Source organism: Dermochelys coriacea, chromosome 15 (assembly GCF_009764565.3).
Source record: "Dermochelys coriacea isolate rDerCor1 chromosome 15, rDerCor1.pri.v4, whole genome shotgun sequence".
Taxonomy (NCBI): Eukaryota; Metazoa; Chordata; order Testudines; family Dermochelyidae; genus Dermochelys; species Dermochelys coriacea.
In genome coordinates, this window is record NC_050082.1 from 25207489 (window position 1) to 25227192 (window position 19704).

Below are 19704 nucleotides of genomic sequence, written 5' to 3' on the forward strand. Positions count from 1 at the left end.
TGTAAGGAACGATATATTAGTAATCACCTACCAACACTCAGTGACAACCAGCTGCATGCACGGACTGGAGTCCACTCCAACCTAGCACCATTTTTAAATGCAGCCATTGCTAGAAGTGTTCCAGCTGTTTCCTGACTATGGTGCACCGGGATTTTTTACTTCCAGATCCGTATTCTAACACCAAGCAATAGACACCCTGCAGGATTAAGTCTACAGCACAGGAAAGAGAGTGCCTATCCCCACCAGCCAGAAAATTCATGTGAGAGCCCTGCTAACACCTTGGCTGTCAGCCAGCATGGGTCTGGTCTCAGAATGGACAGGCCCTGAAACAACTGGATATTGCAAGAACAGATTCATAGATTCCAAGGGCAGAAGGGACCATTAGCTCACCTAGTCTGACCTCCACAGAATTGCACCCAGTTACCCATGTCCCCTGCTTGCACAGCCGCATGGCTCCCCTGTCCCGTGGGTAGTGCACTGAATTAGATATTAAGCCACACAGTGTCCGGCACAGTCAGAAAGCCTGGGGCGGAGGAGGGGGCAGGGGCCTGAATGTGTTTATCAGTGTCGTGAGGTGAAGGGTGCCAAGCTACTGAAGGCATTTCAATGCCGGAGAAAAGCCAGCTCAGCATTATAAACATGAAGCTGTTGCAGGTTTGCACCTGTTAATGGCTTTAACCTGGCACCCAGGGAAGCTGAACTGCCACAGGTGCAGTGGTGGCTGCAAGTGGCAGATGTGACAGTGAGTTCAGACACCAGAGGGACAGAGCTTCAGGAAATCATGCGCGGGGGGTGACTCACATCCGTGGAGCTTGAACATTAACTGGACGGTGTAGTGATAGAGGTGGCTGCAGTCCTGGATCACCTGGATGAGAGGAGCCAGCCTGCACTGAACAGACGACATCTGAGACACAGCCATGGCGGTGTTGAGCTGTCTGAGAACTGCAGGAGGAAGCGGGGTTAGGACTCTGCAAGGGTTTCATCTGGTAAGAGGTGCAGTTAAACAAAGGCTGCCCGGGGGCATGTTCAGGCAGGATGGAAGGGTCTCACTGACAGGCTGCTCCCAAGAGAGGAAGAACGGCCTCCTGGGACACAGGAGATCTGGCTTCTAATACTGGGCCGATCACAGACAACTCCTGCCTGCGTCTATCTACTGCTACTGGGCAGAATCGGGACCAGAGGGTGAGACCTGCACAAATGAAGTCTTTACCCAGTGTCAGGTTACAGTGAGACAAGTTAAAAGCCAGTGCAGTGCAGCTGGGGTGGCTAGCAAGATCTTGGATCAGATAGGTACAGACTTGGTGTCATTCTGGGGAAGCAGCATACAGGAACCCTGACTGAGCCTGCAGCTGAAGCCCTACTGTCTTTGTTTACTCAGCTTCCATTGGGCGGAGTGGAGTGTGCTACCGGGATTACAAAGCTTTATAATTAACTACAAAGTCCATGTCTCTACCTACCACAAGTGGAATGAACTCTTAGTTCACATGCAAGGCCAGTGCAGCTGAACTACATCTGTGGGGCAAAGCAGCCGCCCTCCTTGTGATCAGAAATTTCAGAGTTCTTCCTGCTAGTCAGAGTCACATATGAACTACCTGGGTTCTCTCCAGGGGCTGGTTGGCACCGAGCACTTGAGGTTAAAGAGACTGAGACCGAGATGGGCGTAACTTCCCTAGCTTTTATTCTCAATGTAAGACACTTGTTCTGTCACACACTGATCCACCTGCTCAGATATCTCGCCTCAAGCAGCAGCCAATATTTGCTGCTACAAAAGGAAGAGGGCGCAGGTAACCAACTGTGAAGGGCGATGAGGACAAAGGGAGTATAGGATTCCCTCCTGCTCCATGCTGGAATTGTTTCACACCCTGACCATGAGACTGGATTGCCATTATTGTCGATTTTGTAACTCCATGTCATCAATAGTCAGAAAATTATTCATTTCTTTTACAGAATATTCAACTACCACCTCCTCTGTGTTCAGATTCAAGTATTTATGACTATAAAATGGCAGTTTTCATTCCCCCCCCCGACATCTTGGAGGAGACAGTAAGAGAATCAAGTGTTTTTAGTCACTCGGGAAGTGAAGACCATTAGAATATATTACGTTTCCTGCCCCCTCTCCAGCTGCACGTTCCTGGCTGGTTAAAAAAATAAAAAACAAAAATTTTAAATCATCAAAAATTCTTTCAGAATGAGACTAGGCAAGTAACTAAAAGCAGCCTCGCTGTTTCCACAGGCCAAGTCCTTCAGCTCTCAAAGAGGACATTTCAGAAAGGGAAATGAATATTTATAAAGAATACATTACTGACTGCAGTCTCCGGTTAATGGGAATAAAAGCCTTGTGTAATGCATGTAATTAACATCTCTGTATCAATGAGCAATAAAAATACATCCTTTCCCAGCACTACCACACATGGTTTGTGATCGTTCAGAGCCAATATGGGTTTGCTACAAGCAGTCAGATTGTTAAATATCTTCCCCAAATTGGCCTGTTTAGTCAGTTGTGGTTATAAGCAAACAAAGCTGAAAGACTACTTTAAAAACCTATGCATCTCATTATTAGATGAGGAAAGACTAGATTTTAACTAGATTACTGACCGAGATGAGAAGCTAACATCTATCAGCCTGGGGCCTGGAGAAAATATCCCAAACAGTAGGGGACGGCTTCACATTGCTTACCTGACTCTGTGAGTTTGAGTTCACAGTCCATGTAATCAAACATCTCAATTGTGAGCTGAAAGCTGAAAAAACAAAATCCCCCCCATCATGTTACCCGAAGAGCAAGGTCAGGATCAGCATAGAAACCCTTATTTAAAAAGATGCTGAAGTATTGTACAGCACGGTATTGTAAGACACCTTCACAACACTGTCAGCTGCACTGTTCAGATCACAGCTCCAGTCATTTATTTTTACTATTGGCACACAGTGCCGGGGTAGCAAGCAGGCTATAAATACAAACCTAACTGCCACCCAGCAAGTGAGAGGATTACTACAGTACTAGATATACCCTTGGTAATACTGCAGTAACAGTGCAAAGCGATACTACTTGCATTGGGTTCCCATTGTGTTTGGGGGCCATGACTGTAGGGTGCTCTCTTATGTTTAGTACTGCAGTGTTGTCATTGGGATGGAAAGCATTCCTGCAGTGCTAACACACAAAACTTTTTTCCTCCCTCATCCCTGGAGAAGCAGTTATTACTATGGCACTGTGTGCCCTTTCATCAAAAAATACTAAAGCACTCTACTGTAAAGGCTATCAACCACGGTGGTAACACAGAGGAAGGTGCATGTTTGGGGCCAGGACCATAGAATGCTGTCATCTCTTTCCCCCAGCATCGGTGCACAGACCTGTTCTATTATCACCTTTTAGACATTGCCATTAGGACCCAAGATGCTGCAGCGGCCAACAGGTCCACAAAGGGAGAAGCAGATTCTCCTCCTTTACCCCATCCTGCTTGTGGATTGGACTATCAGACCCCCTGCTGTGCAACAGGGTCAGCCCCCTCCTTACAGTATGCAAGTCACTTCCTGAGGGTTCCTAAACAGAATGGGATGAGGTTGGGAGTGGAGCCACTGGGCTATTTTTCGTTGCATTCTGGTGCACACAGAATAAGAGAAAGTCAGCCATTGACCCCTAGGGACTTCTGGGAAGCAGCTATCTTGGCATTCTTACCACGGGGTCCTGGCTGCCATCTCCTTAACATATGGGCTTTGATATCGGGATCACAGAAGTCAGAGGTAGATAGATGGTATGTCCCTATTGGGCCATCTAGGCAAACCCTCCCATCCCAGCTTGTTCCTGATAGGGTCTTCTCCACACCTCTGTCCAGTCTTAAGAGACAAGGAAAGCGGCTTCCACCGCCTCCCTTTGGAAAGAATCTAACAGATCTGACGGTTTCCTGAAGCGCTGCTTAAGATGACAGAACTTTGGGGCCCGCTTTTCAGAGGTGTCGAACACCCAGGATTCCATTGAGAGCTGAGGTACTCAGGTTTCAGAGTAGCAGCCATGTTACTGGATCCGTGTTAGTCTGTATTCGCAAAAAAGAAAAGGAGTACTTGTGGCACAAAAGCTTATGCGCAAATAAATTTGTTAGTCTCTAAGGTGCCACAAGTACTCCTTTTCTTTTTTTCTGAGGTACTCAGGTCCTCTGAAAATCAGGCCTTTGCTTATTTGCACTTTGGCCCATGGCTGGAAGGGTCGGCTGATGTGGTTACAGGCTGAAGTTCCCTGCAGGAGGAGTATCATCAGCATGCGCTTACTTTTACACTCAGCACCATCTTGCCACTTATAAATGATGAACAACAGTTTCACCCACAGCTTATGCAGCACTCCGCAAAGGTGCTTCTGTGCAAAGACGCTGTTTGCCTCACTCAGATTCATGATGCATTTTATGGCTATATTAATCTAATAAAATAAGCTGGCCTCTGTCTCCAACACAGAGCACTTTGAACTTTAATGTGGGGTATTTCATTAGCAGGATGCACCATTTACATTAATGGTGCTCAGGACAAAGAGAGTCATTATGCTTTGTAGAAGGTATTAAATACCTAAAAGGAAACTTACATGTTATTCACATCTGTCCCAGCAGCCTTTTCTAGCACCTCATCCGTCACTTCTAGGCCTGGGGGAAAGTCAGGATGCTTCAAAAAGAAAAGTCTTCATAAGTTCAGTAGCATTTTTTATGGCAGGTCCCACACCTCCACTTCAGACACATAGGTACATTTCAGGCTAAGAACCCTGCTGAATCATGGCTCTTCCTAATTTAATATTCACACCCGCTCTCAGAACAGTGTGAATTCAACAAATAAGAGAAAAAGAACAGCAGCTTGTAGCAAAAATCTGTCAAAATTTCAGAGGGGGGGGGAAGGAGGGGTGATGGAATTACCTTTAGGTGAAAGGATATCTTGGTAAGTAGAAGTTTGGTATAAATATTCACAAGCTGCCCATATCTGTCGTGCAAGTGCCCCTGCCAAGGAATATCAGGAAAATGTTACAAAACTTCTGGGTGACACTAAACATTCATCTTCCCACCCAGCTGAATAGGACTCAGCCAACAAAGAGAGGAATGTCTCCAAACTCTGGCCCAGACTTTCCGTTGGTATAAACAGGCGCAGCTCCACTAAAGTCAAAGGAGTGCCTCTGATTTCTGCCACCTGAGGACCTGGCCTCCAAAGGACCAGGAAGAAAAATGTAATTGTGGGCACAGTAGGGTGGGACCTCACACACCTCTAAATACAGCTCTCATTCACAAACACAGAACCACATTGCTAGTCCCATGAGGAAGAAGAAATCACTGGCTCAATTCCAAAGGGTAAGTCACTTCCAATCCCCTGACGAAGGTGGAAAAGACTTTCCTTTTATTCATGATCCAAACATGAGAAGAATATGGACAAATTACAGTATAGGCTATAAATGTAAATGCCTATCTACCCTCTCCCATCCCCTCCTACCCCCCTTTGCAGTGTCAATTAGATGCAACAGGCTCTCCCATCTCCTGTCCTAAACTCCACTAGAGTTGCTGTGTAACACAAAGCTACTGCGCTCCATTCACTCAAGATGGCCGCACTTCAACAGATCCTTGCTACTTAGGGATTACAGCTGGGCGTTAAGATGATGGTTAATGATTTCTATAGTATCCAACTACCACCCAAAAGCCTTCGTATTATAACACAGAAACCTTCAACACCCCACTCAGAAACAAAGGGTTCACCAACAGACACCCTCACCCCCCCGCACTTCACCAAAGGCCTGACAGCTCAACCCCGGTTTCAACGCAAGGCTTTCAGTGGCCAGCACAGTCCATTGCTGCAACTCACCCACAGGTCTCCTGTCTCTCGGATATTACTCCGATATCTTTGACAGTCTTGAAGAACCTGGGGGAAAAGGCAGAGGGGTCAGATATGCAGCCTGCATGCTCAGGAGTATGGGGGTGGGAGACAAGCCTGACCTGAACTGCCCCACCCAAGCTTCAGTCTACAACCCCCTCTCAGCCCCGTCTGTTGCACCGTACAGATCTGGATTTGTCAGTTCCCCCTTTGCTGGCCTATTGCAAGGAAGCAACACAAGGAAATTCCAAGGGGAAATTTTAACTGGTTTTCAGCATCTGTGGCTAGCCTACAAGCTGACAGGAAGAAGCCTCCCCAAGCTCACTGCTGCGTCCCAAACCCCTTGCATTAAACATTAAAAACAGAGGGATGGTACTGGAACAGGAGACCCCAGCAAGGCCCTCGGCATTCACAGACGGCACAGCTGATCGCAGCCAGGCCTCGCCAGTGAATTGTAGCCTTGTATTCGCTGGAGGGCCAGGCGCCGATCTCCAGGAAGCGGTGCATGGAGCAGCGAGGAAGGAGAGCTCTGGAATATATGTGAGGTGAACATTAACGATCCTCACTGGAGGAGTGTGTTAATACACAGCAGAGGAAATGAAGGGAGTTCAGCAGCAGAAACACACCAGTAAATGCTGCAGCCCACGAAGGCTTCCTTAAGCACGGAAGACCTTGCACCCGCTGCCCAGACCGTAAAATGTCGCTGGGCCAGCCAGACACGCTTTCTCCTATTTCCGATACCTCTCTTCCCTCTGATTTTTTAAATGCCTCTCAGGATCTTTCCGCCAGGTTGGTGAAGTAGGGCAGGTTGGTGAAGTTGGGGAAGTATTTCCCTCCCATCAGCCAGCAAGAAGCAGCAGAGAGCAGCGGTCACCCTCTCCTACGTGCTCAGAGTCTAACCTACAGCCCCACCAACTGGGAGCCAAGAGTCCTGGGTTCTACTACTGGATCTGGCACTGACTTGCCATGTGCCCTCAGGCAAGTCACTTCACCTTTCTGTGCCTCAGTTTCCCTTTCTGCCAGATGGGGAGCAGGAAGTGGGAGCCTCCTTTATGACGAGCTTTGAAAGCTACGGATGAGACACGCTCTATGAATGCACAGTTCACGATTATTAAGCGGAAAGGAAGGAGCCACTTACATTGGGATGGCCGTCTCTCAGGACTTTGTGCAGAACATGGCAGAACTTCCAGCTGAGGATGGAGCTGCTGGGCAGGGGGAGGCCAATAGCATAGGACCAGAAAGTAAATGCTCCTTTCTCATGGTGAGTTCCCAAGATAATTCCTTTCCAGACGTCAAGGCTAATTGAACAGGTAGAAACTCAGGGCAGCAATTCCAATCAGACACGCTCATTATCTGTGTTTCCTTTATCTCAGTCAGCTTCTCATTATGACTCTTGCCTGGGTTCGAGTGACTAATCACCAATTTATGTTACATTTACTTTTTACAGAGGACCTCAAGCTGGACTCTGGTGTGATGGCACACCAAAATGATGGGCTGGGAATGGACTGTGTTGCCAGCAGTGGGACATCCAAGTACAGTCCCATGTCCCTGCAAGCAACAGAAAGAGCAGAACTGCCTCACCCCACTTTGTACCCAGCTCCTGCTCTTTGTCAGTGAGTGAAAATTATTGAAAACTTGAAAATTATTTTGTATTATATTTCTCCCGGTGCTGCACATTTACTGATCGCAGCAAAGACACTGGAACATACAACACGCCATCCCACATCAAACCAATGGTCTGTCAAGTCCAGTGTCCTACCCCCAGCTGCAACCTATGACTCAAAGGAAGGCATATCTCCTCCCCACCTGCCCCACTCCCCAAAAAACACCATTATCTATTTGCAAATTCCTTTCTATCTCCGGGGCAATTAAAAGAAAGACACACCGAAGTATGAGATCTAATTGGGAAATGTGTGATGATGTGTAGGGAAATCTGACCATGAGATTACGAAGCTCCTTTTGAAACCTGGCCACAGTACTGGGCTCTGAGAAGCAAGGGTCACCGTCATTGCGAAGGAAAAGGATACTGCGGGCATGTTTCTCTTTCACTGGAGCTTCTTGTGTATTGATGGCTTTGCTGATGCTCATAGCCTGTGCGGGGAGAAAAGTGGAGATGTCAGAGGCAGAATCAGCACAATCCTTTACTGCCAAACATTGTTAGTCCATAAAAAAACTCAGGCACCAGGTCTGTTTCTGGATCCTTCTTGTCATTCAGTAGGCACTGCCTGGCCATATGGAGCATTTGATAATGCTCTCAGTTTATACAGCATGCATTCCAACTATTCAGCCTTAGGCTATCTCTGGGCAAGGAGTATCTTCACCCCACTGTACAGATGGAGAGATTGAAGGTCAGAGCAGGCAAGTGACTCGTCTGAAGGCCCAGGACATGTTAAGTGATAGAGCCAGGATTAGAACTCAGCAGCTCCTGGCTCCCAACCCAGTGCTCAGACTCCTGTATGGTCTCACGTTTAATGAGTTCCTTGGTTATAGTCTGAAAAGCTAGTCTCTCAAATCTGAGGCCCAAGATACCTCATGCCTTGACATCCAAACACTAAGTTCTCAGTTTTCAGAGTAGCAGCTGTGTTAGTCTGTATTCGCAAAAAGAAAAGGAGGACTTGTGGCACCTTAGAGACTAACAAATTTATCTGAGCATAAGCTTTCGTGAGCTACAGCTCACTTCATCGGATGCTCAAACAAATTTGTTAGTCTCTAAGGTGCCACAAGTACTCCTTTTCTTTTTAAGTTCTCAGTGTTCCCTTTATCAATGACTTGATGTCAAGAGTTGCTCAGGACGTCTATCAAATGATTTCTTTTGTACCTGCTAGCAATACAGCCTTGTCTTTGTATCTGACAACCATCTTAAGTCTTGCCTTGTACATCACCGACCAGAGAGATTCTAGCTTTTGAATTTGGGAGTCAAGTTGATGAGAGCAATTGACATTCTCCATGGCTGCTATGATCCTAGTAAATATACAGACTGCAATAATTTTCTCAGCAATAACTCAGAGAGGTGTCTACAGAGCAAACACGCATAACAGCAAAATGCCAATTTCAGAGCTGTTTATCTAACCATAACAAGCCTTTGAAATGTTTATTTCTTTTCACACAGTAGGTGATATTTTATTGGATCAACTTCTGTTGGTGAAAGAGACAAGCTTTCGAGCTACACAAAGCTCTTCTTTTCACAGCTTTGATGGCATTTGCCTTTATGTCTTCTTAAATCAATCTCTTGTCAGATCTCCTTTTGTAGTTTGAAGTCCTAAAATTTAGAAAACAGGCCACAAATAAATATGGGATTAGCCTCTGCCACACCCATTCCAAAGAACTCAAAGTATTGGGCAACGTGATGAAAGTAGCAGCAAAATGCTATGAGAGTGATGCTGATTGCAATCTTTATTAGGTGGATAAACTACACCTTTAGGGTCTAAACACTTTCAACATGCCCAATCTAAATCATACAGTTCTACTCTGAAGACTGACCCTATAAACAATGCCACCCATTTGCATTGGGTCTCAGTGACTCCAACTCAAGATATACTCAGTCTACAACTAAAGATTCCCCCCTCCCCCAATTCCTAGTCCTGCAACTCATCCAGGGATCCGAGCATGCAACCTGGGCTTTCTTCCTTCTTGCATGACAAATAAAAGGGTCAGCAGGCTGAATTCCAGCCTCAACCATATCTGTATAACCTCATTGTCTTCAGTGGATTTGCATAGGTGTAACTGCCCAACCCTATAATTAGATCTTGGTGAACAATCCTCCCAATGGTGTACATATCAGAACAGACTCGTGCTCTCTCTCTATGCTACATTAACTTTGCAGGGCTAACAGCGGTAAAGCCTTGTTATACCATTCACAGTACAGAGACAGGATACTGAAGACTCACCAGGAGCCGGCCTGGTGAATATTAAGATGCCAATTTTACATTGTCAAGGGAGAGTTGCACTTTAAATGCATTATGATCCTAAGGGGCTGATCACATAAAGAACAAGCTTTCTAGTCATGAGTAGAGCAGCAATCAAATGGCCAGATTGAAAACATTCCTGTAACTTTGATTCTTATCAGAGTTTCCTCCTGTTTCCTCTGGGAGTTTCCGCCTGTTGTCTCAGAGCTTCAACACAACAGCAAACACTAGGCTGTGGTTTTGCACCACAGATGGATTTTCAGGAAAGGAGGCGCATTGATCTAGCGTCAAGACACCTACGACTTGAGCTAGGATCCCAAAATGAGAGAGCGGCATCTCAACACACATTGCATTCTCCAGCCCTTCGCCCTGCAAAGGCAAAAGGTTATTTTGTGTCTGGGGAAGAAGGAATGTGAATGGGGAATCTGGCTAACAAAATGAAGAGGTGAAACACTTGTAAGGAGAAGCATCAGATGCACCATCCACTACAAAGCCTGAAACACTCAGCATAGCTTTGAGATATCTAGTCATAGCCAAGGCTCAGTCCAGTGCCCCACTCACAACCCCACCCCCGAACAGCATTTCTTGAGCCATTTAGTTTGGTCCTAAACCCTAATTCTCAGCATCCCAACGTTAAACATTTTAATGTGCTGCAGATTTGGGGGATGACAAGATGTAAGTGCGGAAAAAGCAGCTCTACCGGCTTCACCACAATATCCCACCAACTGGATTCTCTCCTGCCCTGGAGAGACTGAACGGGGGCAGCCTCTGTGGCCATTCAGTCTCTAGGCTCTGCTGAAACGGACAACAAGAACCCTTGTGTGAACTGGGGCAATGATTTCTAGGACATGGAGAGATGCCTGATAAGATCTGTCCTTGTTAACCTGCTTTTAGCCTTAGGCCATGTATTCCCTCAGAGTTCACTCAGGTGATCCGTGCTCAAGTCTAGCCTGGGTGTGAGTGGCCACGCTGCCAACCAGACTCAAATTACTGTGTCCACGCAGGCACTGCGTTCACTGTGCAAGGCCCTAGGATTTCTGGGGTCGGAGCTCATGGTTCTTAGCACTGCAGTAAGATGAGTAGCTCTGTGATTCTTTCCCAGCAATTTGTGGGAGAACGTGTCTATCTTTCTGGGCACACGGGGTGGGGAGGTAAACTGTGGGAAGGCACTGGAGGAATATCAGCTCTCAGATGGGTTAGCCTGTGTCCTCACCACAGAGCTGTCAGGTAACCAGCATTTGAATGTTAGCCTATAATCCAGGACAGGCCAGCTAGTCTGGTTCGAAAGCACCACCAGACTCAGGTAAGAGAGCGTTACGTGTGAACAGAAGCGGAGCTAGGGAGTAATACCCAAGGAAAAGTCCAAGTTAACTCTGCAGTGAAGACAACCCTTAAGTTTCTCACATCAGTCTTGTAAGAGAAAGGCTGCTCTAGGAGTCCTAAAACCACCACAGTGGGAAGGCACTGGAGGAATATCAGCTCTCAGATGGGTTAGCCTGTGTCCTCACCACAGAGCTGTCAGGTTACCAGCTCAAGTGTAACCAGCATTTGAGTATTAGCCTATAATCCAGGGCAGGCCAGCTAGTCTGGTTTGAAAGCACCACCAGACTCAGGTAAGAGAGCGTTACATGTGAACGGGAGCGGGGCTAGGGAGTAATACCCAAGGAAAAGTCCAAGTTAACTCTGCAGTGAAGACAACCCTTAAGTTTCTCACATCAGTGTTGTAAGAGAAAGGCTGCTCTAGGAGTCCTAAAATCACACTCCAAGCCTACACAAACACACCTTCCCTGCCCCCGACACACACACACAGCCCTACCTCTCTGCCCCCGACACACACCTCCTCTTACTTGTAATGGGGGCTGGGAGAATGCACTAAGAGAGGAGAGGAGCCCTGCTACAAAACACAGAAACACTCGATCTCTAACGTGGCCATTACATGATGCAGAAAGGAGAACCAGAAAACCACAGGACAATGTGATACATTGAGAGGTGGCATGTGACCCCACAGCTCAGCTAGAGAGATGAGACCTTTTGCATCTCTACAGAGGGAGATGTGTAACACACTGACCCAGACCAATGGGTCACACACCCCCTCTGGATGGAGGAAACTCACCCCATGCATTCCCACCACAGTTCACATCCCAGAAGAACCTCAGGCATGTGATGGGTGCCATATTGGCCAACCCTGGGAACTGAAGCAGGGAACTCCAGGGCTAAAAGCATGAGTTTACAGCTCAAGCTAAAAAACAGACCTTCAAGCCAAGTGCTATAACAGACCTGTATCCCCTGTGAATGGGGCACTGAGGGCAGACAAGTACACACACAGACCCTGACTAGCGGTTTAAACAAGCTTAGTTAAAAACCTCAAATATGGGCCAGCTTCCCCAAAAGGCTGTAGAACCCAAGAGAAGACTGAAGTTGACTGTTTGGATGCTTTTAGAGGCTTGCTAATACTAATCTTTGTATGTCCCTCACAGGAGACACAATTTCCTCCCAGGGGGAACAGAATTCATCTCCAAAGCTGGCACTACCTTTAAGTCTATGATTTTATATTCCGCACCCCCAAAGGTTAGAGCTGCATGTTTGAGGGTCTCCAGGAAAAATATGGTGTTTGAAGTTATTATTGTCCCACAGCTCCCACCATGCAGAGTCCTCATTCAATTTCTACATGCCTGACCTCATTTCATACAGAAGTCTATTGTGCCATCAATTCATTTAGATTCTAAGAACCAATGCTTCAGCTGAACTGTATAAATTAATGAAGACATCGCTACTCACAATGATACACTACTGGTTAATTGTTCCTCATGTTTAATGGTACAACAACCTGTAAGACTTCCATATACAATTTAAAAAAAAAAATCCCTGGATGTTATGGTCATCCTAGATGTCTCATTTGTACATATTCCATTAAGTGAAAACAGTTGTGCTTTGCTTTGTCCGGTATCACTATGCACTACTCCATCCTGCCTGTGAAATCTGGATTATAAAAGGTTTCAGAGTAGCAGCCGTGTTAGTCTGTATTCGCAAAAAGAAAAGGAGTACAAAGAGTAGTCTCTAAGGTGCCACATTTACTCCTTTTCTTTCTGGATTATAAAATGCTCTTTGCTAATGACTGAGAAACCCAGCCTTTGATCTTTCAAACACGCACTCTACAATGCAACCAATGAGTTGAAGGGCTGCTCTACACCGAAAACTGACATGGACATAGGTATGTCCCTCCCAGCGCTGCAGCACTTTAAGAGTACATGTACCATAAAACAAGACAGTGAGAATCTCTCTGCTTACAGAGCACACACCAAAAAGGTATTCTTTTGAAGGAGAAAAGGTAGAACTCTGTTTACTTTTCTAGAAAAGAGGAAATCTCTCTCATGTAAGTTTTTAATAGACACCAATCATCTTAGTGTCTAGGGGCAGACCACAGCACAAAAAGGGATCAGAATGGATTCTGCTCGTCATCCTGGAGTTCAGCCAGTGAAACTGAGTTTGCCTCCTGCCCAGCTGTTTTGTTCTATTCAAGTTCTTTTGCTGTGCCCATCACCACAGTATCTGGGCATGAGGGGGAAAGCTTTTCCGAAAGGGCAAGAAGCCGGATGGCCTAGAGCTCATTCCAGTCTCCTGTCAGGATATGCCACAGGGTAGGATGCAGCACCAAGAACGCCTGGTCTGTGAACGTTTCATCCTGCTTTCTGCGTTCTCAATAAACACAGCTGATTTAGGGGGTCACAGAGGTGACTCGGAGGCCTGTGGATTAGGCCCAGCAGCAAACAGTAGTAGTCAGCAGAGGGAACAGTGACAGGAGCACTCAGGAGACGTGTAGCATGTGGCTGCCCAACATGGAGTTGCCGACTGGCAGGCCTAAGCAGAGTGAATTACAGCGTGTGTGTGTCCTGAGGCAGGGAAGGAATGGCTACTAGGGCAAGGGGAGTGGCCATATCTTCTGGCCCTCTGAAGGTGGTGGAAGCCATTTGTCATTACAGGACGGGGCTACATTGCTATTGCTCTCTGGTTATTGAGGGGCACAGATGAATCCTCCACCACCTCAAGGCTGCAGACACTACTTCGACAAGCAGGCGGCAGACGCCTTTCCAGCACCCCTTCTGCATGCCCTGGGTTACACTCCATCCGTCCAGCCATTTGTTTTCCCATCCATTTCTCTCGGAGAACACAGTGGGGTGTGCATACTCCACACCAGAGCAGGGAGACAACGGGTTCAATTCCAGCAGGAAAGGCCAGGCTCCAAGGCCTGCCCACCTTACAGAACCTAGAGGCAGGGAAGGGCCTTTCCCCCTCTACTCCCAGCCGAGACTAAAAAGCCTAAGGCCTGGACTCTGCCTGAGGACACCAGGCGGGTACTCCTCTAGCGTTGTCCAGCTACTCCCAGAAGCAGAGTGGGCCCTGCAGGACTCCAGAGGTGAGAGGAAAGAGCAGCAGAGGGAGCCCAGAACGCAGTCAGGAGGGACGTACGAGTCAAACGCCCCAGGCAGACATACTGGGATGTCTGATGTGGAAGGAAATATCAATTGTATAACCCAATCCTTCCACCACATTGATCGGAGTAATGAGCCAGCTCAGCAGATAGGCCTGAGCCAGTGTTTGGATCCAGATCAGAACTTCTCCAACTTTCGGAGGTTTCTGGATCTGAGGTTTTGGTTCAGCCCAATAGAGAAATGAGAGTCAACCACAAAGATATGAATTTTACCAGAGTCCAGGGGCATTCAGGTCAGGGCCCGTCTCCAAGTTAAGTAGCTCACAAGGGAAGTGTCCGGATTGTCACAGGATTGTTCCATGTCAGGAGGAGGCCGCATCCCCCCTACCCCCACAACTGATATAAAGGTGAGATGTGTTGGGTAAGCAAGCTCATTTGACCACTACTCCCCCGCTTCTCTCCCATGTCCTCCTTCAGAACAGGAACATTAAAGGCTGATGCCCAGCTCCTCCTTAGACAGGCACGCCCAGGACACAGACATTCATTAGAGGTTAGCAGTGCGGCACTTAAAACCCAGCTGTCCAGGACTCCTAAGGAAGCACTTCAGCTAAGGAATCAACTTGGCTTGTTCAAGCCACCAAGGACATTTAATTTAATAGCTAATCTTACCACTCAGCTTTAGGAAGGCAGACAGAGGGCCTCAACTGCAAAGATAGGTCCAGATTTGTATTGGAACCCACCCAAAAAGGGGAGGTGCCTGGCTGTGAAGGTGGGGAGGGAATGGGGCTGGCTCAGACCCAGCTCCAAAAGCCACGGCCCCTCTGGAGTTGAAGTTACTGCACCTACTAAACACAGTTTTTTGTCCAAGTGTCAGGCTGAGGAAGAGAGTTCACTGAAGCATGACATGCCCTGCCTAGGCAGTCACCCATCTCCAGAACATAAACACATGGCTGTATGTTTAATGAGCAGATGCCAGTGCAAATACCACAGAGCCAGCCAGCAAGGAAACTTAACCGGGCAAGCTCAGAGTATGCACTGAACAAAGCTCGGCTTCAGCATACATTATGCCTAGGCTGCACTCCAGAGTCCCTGGGCAAAAGCTTTACACAACACATCTCAGTCAGGAGCATAGTGAGACTCTGTTACATTTCACAGGATGCTAGTATTTCCATGCAATGAGAGTCAGAGGCATTTCGTACCATGCGTGTGCAGGATAATGGGCATGGGGACTTGAGAATAATTCAGCTTGCAATTAAAGTAACTGATGGGGGGGGAGAAATCACAACTTCACGATAAGCATTTAATAGGTTACATGCTATTTATAATCATTTTCAAGCTCATTGGCCCTTAAATGTCTGACACATCTGGGGAGACCAACGCCTTGATTCATTCAATTATTGGCATTTCGGCCTGCAATGAGGCTTCATTACATTCTGCTCTGTCAAGCTCGCAAGTCTCACTTCTGTAGTGACAAACAGGGCTAGAATCTCCACCGGAGAGAGAGGCCTGGAAAAGAACTGGCCTTTATTGCAAGCACAGGAATTCAGTACTGAAACAGGGAGACTTTATAGAAACACTAGTAGAGAATCTCTTTAGTAGCACATTGGTTATCTATGACCCAGTCCAGAGTAGGATAACCATGCTAACATGGGTCTGGGTCAGAAGCTCCTTGGGGCAGGGACCAGTTTGTAAAGTGCCTAGCACAATGGGCCCCAATCCTCCCTGGAGACCCTGGGTGTTACTGTAGTAGAATAACTACTGCTCTACAAAAGGTAGCCACATTGGGCTATTGTAACGTGATGGAGCCACAACCGTCTTGTACCATGATCTGGTACCATCCTCACAGAGGCAAAACTCTGTTCTAGTCATGATCCTGATATGAAATATTTATAGAGCTCCATAAAGACACCTGCCACTCGGCAAAGTTAGTGAAGGTGGAGTCCTCACCCCAACCAGCTTACAAGGACAGATGATCACAAGGACAGGGCTAGGAGATGGGGGGTAATAAGGACACGATATTGACAATCTCTCATAATAATTCCTAAGGCTAGTTATAACTACCCAGGGATGTTGGTGGTGAAGAAAAGGATGGATACAGATCAACTTGGATTTACAGCTCTCTCTCTTCTGTAGCAATGGAATCACCATTGATGGGGCTGGAAAAGGAGCTTGAACCAACCCGTCCCATCCATCCCCGTGCAGGACTGTTGCTCAGAGAAAAGCTGCATGGCATGGCAGGAGTTAAACACAGCACAAGCAAGCTACTACCTCACTTGGGAAAGGGAAGGTATCAAATTCATCTCACTCTCTCTCCAGTGACCCAGTTTCTATGCATACGAGTGACCAGCAAAATTAACAAGAGCTTGTTTTTAAAGGGAAGAGCTGTGAATAATGGAAGGATCTATATATGAGAGGCTAGAAGTGCACCAGGCTGTTGTATGCAGCAAGGAGGTTCTGGAAAAGTGTCAACCTGGTGATCAGAGCTGGAATGCCAGCATGTGAATGAAAACTTTATTTTTTGGTGGCTTTCCTCAAGCACCCTTTCTCTGGCACGGATGTACAACTCAGGCTTTCGCATGCCTTCTGCAAAACTCCTCCTGAAGCTGGAGGCCAGGATATAATTCTCTGCCCAGACATTGGGGCAGAGATAGAGAGAGAGAGGCTGCTTAGGAAATGCCATCTTTGCCCATCATGCAAATGGTCCTCCTTTTAATTCATTCCCTGCTTCTGCATCCATCATGCCACTGCACATCTCGGACAACAGGCATTTAAAAGAAAAAAAAAAGATTTGCTTCCTATCGATCAGCATGTATATAATGCAGCTGTTTCATGTACATCCAGTTGTTCGCTTGGATCTGATGCTTACTGGACTCTACAGCTGAAAGTCCAGCGTCAGGCAAAGGCTGGAGTTAAGATTTCCTCCATGATGGAGGAGAGGGTGAGTTTGCTTTCTTTGACCAGGGAAAAGGCATCTTTCTTCTGCAGAACGGGACTGCTTTGCAGGTGTTAATTACTGAGCTATTAAAAGGCCTTTCTGAGTTGTGCATTGGGGATTGCAATACACTTTTCAGTTCCATTCCCCACTCCCTTTGGAGCACAGTAAAAATCCAGTGGACGGTCACATCTAGAAAAAACTGATGTAAATAAGCAGCTTCTGTTTCAGCTACTAAAATGGGGCAATCTACCCAGATAAATGCCCAATGCCAATTAACATCTGTAGGCACTAATGGCAACACATTTTAACTTAGAAACTTAGATCACGGCTGTTTTTGATTTGTCAGCATTAGCTTTGAGAAACTGCACTTCATCATCCATGTTTGCACTTAAAAATGGAACTGAGCGCAGTCAAAAGGTGCTGGTTTAAACGGGTATTAAAGGGCGCTCAGCACCCTTCAGGATTAGGCCTTCAGCTAGGCTAAAGCTGAGTGCAAGAACCAGCTGCTGGTATTAACTGGTTAATACTTTGACAGCACTTTGAAAACCAGTTGAGTAGCAACCGGGGCCTTTCATCTACAATTTTAATTTGTGTAAACACATGCGGACTTGTCTGATGCTAAAGATACCAGCCCTCCCAGCAAGACTTTTTATGGTCTACTACTTGCCTGAAGGCCCCTTCGATGAGTTGTCTCACAGAGACACTGCACTGGCATCTGCCAGTTGCTTTGCTTTTCATAGCATCAAACAGTGTGCAGGCTTCAGGGCTAACTTACCCTGGGTAGAGGTGTTGTGTCCGTTACCAAGCAACCTAATGGCTTCTCTTCCTAATCAATGCCTCTGAAACAGTGTGGTGCATTACCCAATCTTATTAATGCAGCTATAAAAAAAAACCCCATTGAGGCTGACCCATTTTAGAAAGTCGTGTAAATAGTTTGGAGTCTCCGCCGCACTGTCTGACAAGCCGATGACTCCATTACCAGCTTTGTTTGTTACTTTTGGGTTTCTTTAGTAGAGCATTCCATGGCCAAGGCCTTCTCCAGGGGGCAGAGACTGTCTATAGTTTCTTTCTCCTGTTTCAACAGCCCTGGAAGCGGACGTTCTCAGGTGCTGCACAGGCTCCGCTGACATGTACTCAGTCTCCACGATTGGCCCCTCCTCTACAGCTGCTGGCATAGCCTCCAATCAGTGTCAGCCCCCCTGGTGAGGACGCCTGTTCATTTAACACTTATCAGGCTCATGTCTCCAGGTAGCAAAGGCTCTAGGAATTAGTCGTGAGCCTCCAGGTAGCAAAGACTCTACGAATTAGTCGCTTGGACATTAAATGTTTGTTCATTTCTGGGGTCCTGCCGGTGGCCACGTGGCAGAAACAGATGGGCAGCAGCTATTTCCAGTAGGAATTGGTGAAGAGGACAATGGTTCCAGTAGACATCTGAAGTAGTGGATGCTGCGTCCAGCTGAGCAGGAGAGCACAGTTATTGAACACTGACAAATTAGGAGGAGGTGTAAAGCTACCAAAGTGAAGCAGTTAGAGAATTTAGAACGGAAGAACTATTCGCTCAGAGCCCATCTCCCTGAGTAAGATCCAGACCCCTATTCAGACTGTAGCAATGAATGAATGTAGGAATTAAATAGATTATACCTGATCAGTCTGCATGTGGATCCAGATGGGGAGGAGGTGTGATGTTTGGGATTGGTCTGGCTTCAGGAGTCAGGGGAACCCCAATGATATTAGGTTTAGGGAGGCCCTACACTCAATCTGCTCAAATAGTTGTTCCTTCATACAATGCAATGCTGTGGTTGTGACACACAAAATAGGTCAGGAAGCCTGACTGTCCCTCTAGAATGTAGGCTAGAAGCATGAAAATAGACTTCCACAAATTTTAGCACCCAGTGGCAGCCACCCTCATTATTGGAGGCCACTTGAATTAATCCCCGCTCCCCCAAACACAGGTAGATGTGGTGTCTGATGCCCAGTGCGTGTGGCTATAGAAAGGTCGGTCAGGTTATTTGCTCAGCACGGAATTTACTTTTGCGGAAGATCTTGATTATTTGAGGCTCAGCAGTACAGCGCAGATACACTCAGCCTGTGTGGCTGGAAGGATCTACTGTAAGGGCAGGTTATGGGCTTGGAGAGAAGAGATGCAGGATTTATTTTCAGTGTATTTAATGAAGCCTGTGGGTTTAAACTGACATTTGGGCTGTAATTGTAGTAAAGTAGCTAAGCCAATAATTTGATCTAATCCTTTTAACCCCTAAAGTTGATCAGTCTGAAATGCATGGCAAAATGCACTCACAGGTCCCTCAAAGAGCGGCTAACCCAGGGCCTAATCTTTCAGAGGGGTGAGCACCCTCAACCCCATTTCAGTCCTATCGGAACTGAGGATGTTAGCACCTCACAGTACGTTGCAGGCTCGGGCCCCCTTAAACTCTAGCTCTTAGTATGGGGGTTTGCAAGTGACAAAATGTCACTGGGAATTAATTTTAGATACACCAACTGTCGTGATCTGAGTGAGGACGGTTTATTCATAAAAACAAGACTTACAATGCAGGATACAGCCTAATGCAAGAAATCAGCAATTCCTATGCCAGTAGCAAGCAATGTTTCTGTGC

At 46.8% G+C, this 19704-nt stretch overlaps 1 protein-coding gene across 3 annotated transcripts in view; it reads right to left on the reverse strand.

Moving 5' to 3' along the window:
- The window catches only part of HIP1R (huntingtin interacting protein 1 related), a 59329-nt gene that overhangs the window by 23086 nt on the left and 16539 nt on the right, over positions 1-19704 (reverse strand). For all 3 annotated transcript variants that reach the window (XM_038373770.2, XM_038373772.2, XM_043498082.1), the window contains exons 2-8: positions 7851-7914; positions 6962-7104; positions 5815-5871; positions 4884-4964; positions 4562-4638; positions 2677-2738; positions 802-942 (exon numbers count right to left, since the gene is read on the reverse strand). In XM_038373770.2, coding sequence (XP_038229698.1) covers positions 802-942; positions 2677-2738; positions 4562-4638; positions 4884-4964; positions 5815-5871; positions 6962-7104; positions 7851-7914 — 625 coding nt within the window. The remainder of the gene's footprint in view (positions 1-801; positions 943-2676; positions 2739-4561; positions 4639-4883; positions 4965-5814; positions 5872-6961; positions 7105-7850; positions 7915-19704) is intronic.